The following is a 3,806-nucleotide window of genomic DNA, read 5'->3' as shown; positions in this document are numbered from 1 at the left end:
AAGATTGTTTATTTGCATCAACAATATAAAATGTAATTAAATTTAGAAATTTGACTTTTTTTATTTTACCAACACCAATATATTTGCAAAAGTTAGTAATGACATTTCCACCCATCCTTTTTATAATCCTCAAATATAGTTGGAAGCTATTATCAGTTATGAACTTGATAGGAATCATGTTTATGATTTACTCATAGCATTTGCTTGAGAACTTAAGGTAGATTGCAGTATTTCAACTATAGGCACATCACGTTCTAGCTTAAGTTATAAATCACAGGACTTAGATGAGATTGTGCAGAAAATGATTTAGGAACAATGATTGTTGAGATGAGAAGTATAAGAGTAGAAATGCTACAACAAAATAAGATGCACTGGGCTCAACTAAATATAATCATGAGTGTATTTTTTCCTTACCCTTCTTAACCTTCTAGTTCACGATCTTTTTCTTTCTTTTTATCCTCTTTAGCACCTCTAATGTGATGTATCGAGTATATATAATTTACGTTATTGATTTGATTATATATTAATTTGAATTTTAATGGTTTCCGACTAGAATTTTAATATAGTGTTGGTTTTTTTTTTAATGTTTGTGCATGAAATTTTGTAATGGTTTCCTATCTCATTGTTACGTACTATTTATATAAATTTACTACTTAAATCCTTCAATTGTGAAAACTTATAGGTCTATGTCATCCATTTAGCATTGTTTAGTATGAAATTTATACACTTCAATTGTGAAAACTTATAGGTCTATGTTTAGTATGAAATTTATACCAGTCAATTTTTAAAAATGTATTTTTTGTTTTGGTTGTACGTTTATTTTGAGCAAGCAACTTAGGAATCATAACAAAAAATTAATAATTAAAATCTCTGATGAAATCACCAATAGAAAAGCTATTCTATTAGTTTTTTCACCGGAAATATTGCATCTATTTTAAAATTTTTTATAAAACTTATAAAATATGTAGCAATTTACCGCTAGAATAGGCAACAAAAAACTCTATCAAAAAAATAAACAACGGTAGAATTTTTTATGAAAAATCAGTAATGAAAATTGATTTTTAAGCATGAATATTTTATTGACAATTTTATCACTATTGCAAAATATCAACTAAATTAGAGACAAAATTAGCAAGATATTTTCTACCAATAGTATCTTGTTGCTAGTTCTGATGATATTTTTCAAAACAGACAGAATCTTTACTATATGCTTTTATAATATTCCATTAGTAATTTTTAATTTTCTTGTAGTGAGAAATGTTGAAATTGTAAAATGAAGGATCTTAAAGTTAAATACACATGTAAAAGCAATTACAAATATATAAAAACAAACTTTTGTTATTATTGTTAATTTTTAATGCCTTAAATAAGTATTGAGATATATAATATGATATGAATACATAAAATATTCACAATAAGATTTATTCATGTATATGATATGATATGATATAAAATACGTAAAAAAACTAATATTGATGTAGAGCTGGTTCGGGTAGATTAATAAAAAGACTTGATTATTTTTTATTAAAATATCATCTAGGTTTATTTATTTTCTTAAAGTAAAATTGGATCAATTCCTGGCTCGTGTCTTGACCAGAGATTTGGGTCAAGTGGAGCTCCTAATCGGTTCATTTTATTTTCAAAAGCTGAACAAGAGCAATTTTTTCTCCTCCACAGGCTCATTGCAGGTCTCTATAACAGAACCAGTGGTTTTATAATGGATGTTTACATTTCTTGTAGCAAAGATCAAATTTTCTGGATCACCAAATATCATCACAACAATTTGGTTGAAGTATGAACAATTCGGGTCATGATCGTATTCATTATTTGTCAAATACTAAGCCAAGTAAGAATACATAGAGCAAGAGAAAATAGAGAGACCTAAGGCCTTAAACGGTAGGTGAGGATCCCTGTAGTGACTATTTAGTGATGTGTCTGTTTTTCTCTGCTCTGCAAATAGTTCTTCATAAATAAATAAGTAAATACAACAAGTGCATGACTGATGATTGAGATTCTCCACCACTCCTAGCTTAGCCGCCCGTCATCCATTCTTTTAAAAAACAAAAAAAGAAAGAAAGTGAAGATGTGGGTGATTAGCCAAATTTAGTGGGGGTTTTATGGGTGGTAATCACAAGCATTTCTTGCATTCATCCTCCAGTCTATCAGAGCAAAAAAAACCTGTCCTGGCTATTGTTCTTCTTCTCCTTCCTATTTAACTGATCCTTTCTTTAACCAAGAAATGTATCACCAAATTTTATTAGTCAATTGCCAATAATTAAGCTTATCTTTCTACTATTAGTACAAATAGCAAAATTTCATCCCTCATTCAAAACAAAGGCCACCCTGTTCTTGTTACTGTCCATTGGTTCTATCAGAACATAGGAGAGAAAGAAAGCTCAAATGGATTTACTCTCATTCTCACAAAATCACCCCCATTATTGTGCTGCTTTCCTAAGCCTGCTCTTCATTTTCGAAGGTAAAGAGAGTTGATTTGATTTCCTGAATTGCTTTGAAACTACATTAAATTAAGTGCTGAGAAGATTTGTTCATGCTTTCCTTTTCAGGTGTTTCAGGCGCTACATTCACATTTGTTAACAAATGTGATTTCTCAGTCTGGCCAGGAATCCTAGGCAGTCCAGAACTAGACAGCACTGGCTTTGAGCTTAGGAAAGGTAGTTCTCGCTCCTTCCAAGCCCCAACAGGCTGGTCTGGTCGCTTCTGGGGCCGATCAGGCTGCAATTTCGACTCCTCAGGCCATGGTTCCTGTGCTACTGCAGACTGTGGCTCTGGCCAAGTGGAGTGCAATGGTGCAGGGGCCACACCGCCTGCCACTTTAGCTGAATTCACTCTAGGCTCAGGCTCCCAGGATTTTTATGATGTCAGTCTTGTTGATGGATACAATTTGCCAATGATTGTAGAAGTGAGTGGAGGTTCAGGGGAGTGCGCGTCGACAGGGTGTGTCACGGACCTTAATAGGAAGTGCCCGACGGAGCTGAGAACTGAGGGAGGCAGTGCTTGTAGGAGCGCCTGTGAGGCATTTGGGAAGCCTGAGTACTGCTGCAGCGGCGAGTACAACTCACCAGCATCCTGCAAGCCTTCCATGTATTCTCAAGTGTTCAAGAGTGCCTGTCCGAAGTCGTATAGCTACGCCTACGATGATGCGACTAGCACTTTTACATGTACAGGCGCAGATTACACCATCACATTCTGCCCCAATTTCCATAGGTAAAATCGTTATTATCTGCTCTTGGAGAATTATTAAAAGCATTTGGATAATCGTTCACGATTCTTGTCTGTTTATGTGAGTCTGCTCCGTGACAATTAATAAACAGGCGGCGACCGCTTTAAGTATTTTAATTAATCTATGTTCATTATTGGATATGACGTTTTGATTAATTTGGAATATATTCTTGTTGTTGCAGTCTAAAGTCCTCAAGTGATTCGCCTCCACAAGCAATCGGGGGCACAGCCATTGATGGGTCAGGGACAGAGGTAGGAGGGACGGTCACCGGATCCTCAGCACAGGAAGCTGAATTACAAAGTTCATGGCTGGCAAGTTTGGCCATTGGAGAGTCAACAGGAACCCAAACCCACCATTCTTTAGTTCTCCAATTTGCATTAGTTTTGGCCACATCTCTCATTCTTTCCAGCTCTCACTTGTAGTCACTACTGGTCTCTCACGTTCCAAGCTATTCAGCTGAGAATCAGTAACATGGAGATCGATTGGGAAAGTTGAAGAAACCCAGGTTGCAAACCACCCATCTTCCAAATTCAGCATATTTAATGTTAAACACATGTTTTAGTGT

General features: G+C 35.0%; 1 protein-coding gene across 1 annotated transcript; it reads left to right on the top strand.

Annotated features, from left to right (window-relative positions):
- Positions 1 to 1,935: 1,935 nt before the first annotated feature.
- Positions 1,936 to 3,741, top strand: LOC105120205 (thaumatin-like protein 1b). Its single transcript, XM_011018395.1, has 3 exons — positions 1,936 to 2,476; positions 2,565 to 3,225; positions 3,423 to 3,741. The coding sequence occupies exons 1-3, from the start codon at positions 2,401 to 2,403 to the stop codon at positions 3,661 to 3,663; spliced, it is 978 nt and encodes a 325-aa protein (XP_011016697.1). The 5' UTR covers positions 1,936 to 2,400; the 3' UTR covers positions 3,664 to 3,741.
- The last annotated feature ends 65 nt before the right edge of the window (positions 3,742 to 3,806 follow it).

This window comes from Populus euphratica, unplaced genomic scaffold, assembly GCF_000495115.2.
Source record: "Populus euphratica unplaced genomic scaffold, PopEup_1.0 scaffold5513.1, whole genome shotgun sequence".
NCBI lineage: Eukaryota > Viridiplantae > Streptophyta > Magnoliopsida > Malpighiales > Salicaceae > Populus > Populus euphratica.
This window is presented reverse-complemented; position numbering and strand designations above follow the sequence as displayed.

What these genes read in the sequence shown, in the direction of transcription:
- LOC105120205 (XM_011018395.1), top strand. Translation starts at nt 2,401, where the DNA reads ATGGATTTACTCTCATTCTCACAAAATCACCCCCATTATTGTGCTGCT. An exon ending in CCTGCTCTTCATTTTCGAAG is followed by an intron (nt 2,477 to 2,564) that starts GTAAAGAGAGTT and finishes TTTCCTTTTCAG; the next exon opens with GTGTTTCAGGCGCTACATTC. An exon ending in TTCTGCCCCAATTTCCATAG is followed by an intron (nt 3,226 to 3,422) that starts GTAAAATCGTTA and finishes TTGTTGTTGCAG; the next exon opens with TCTAAAGTCCTCAAGTGATT.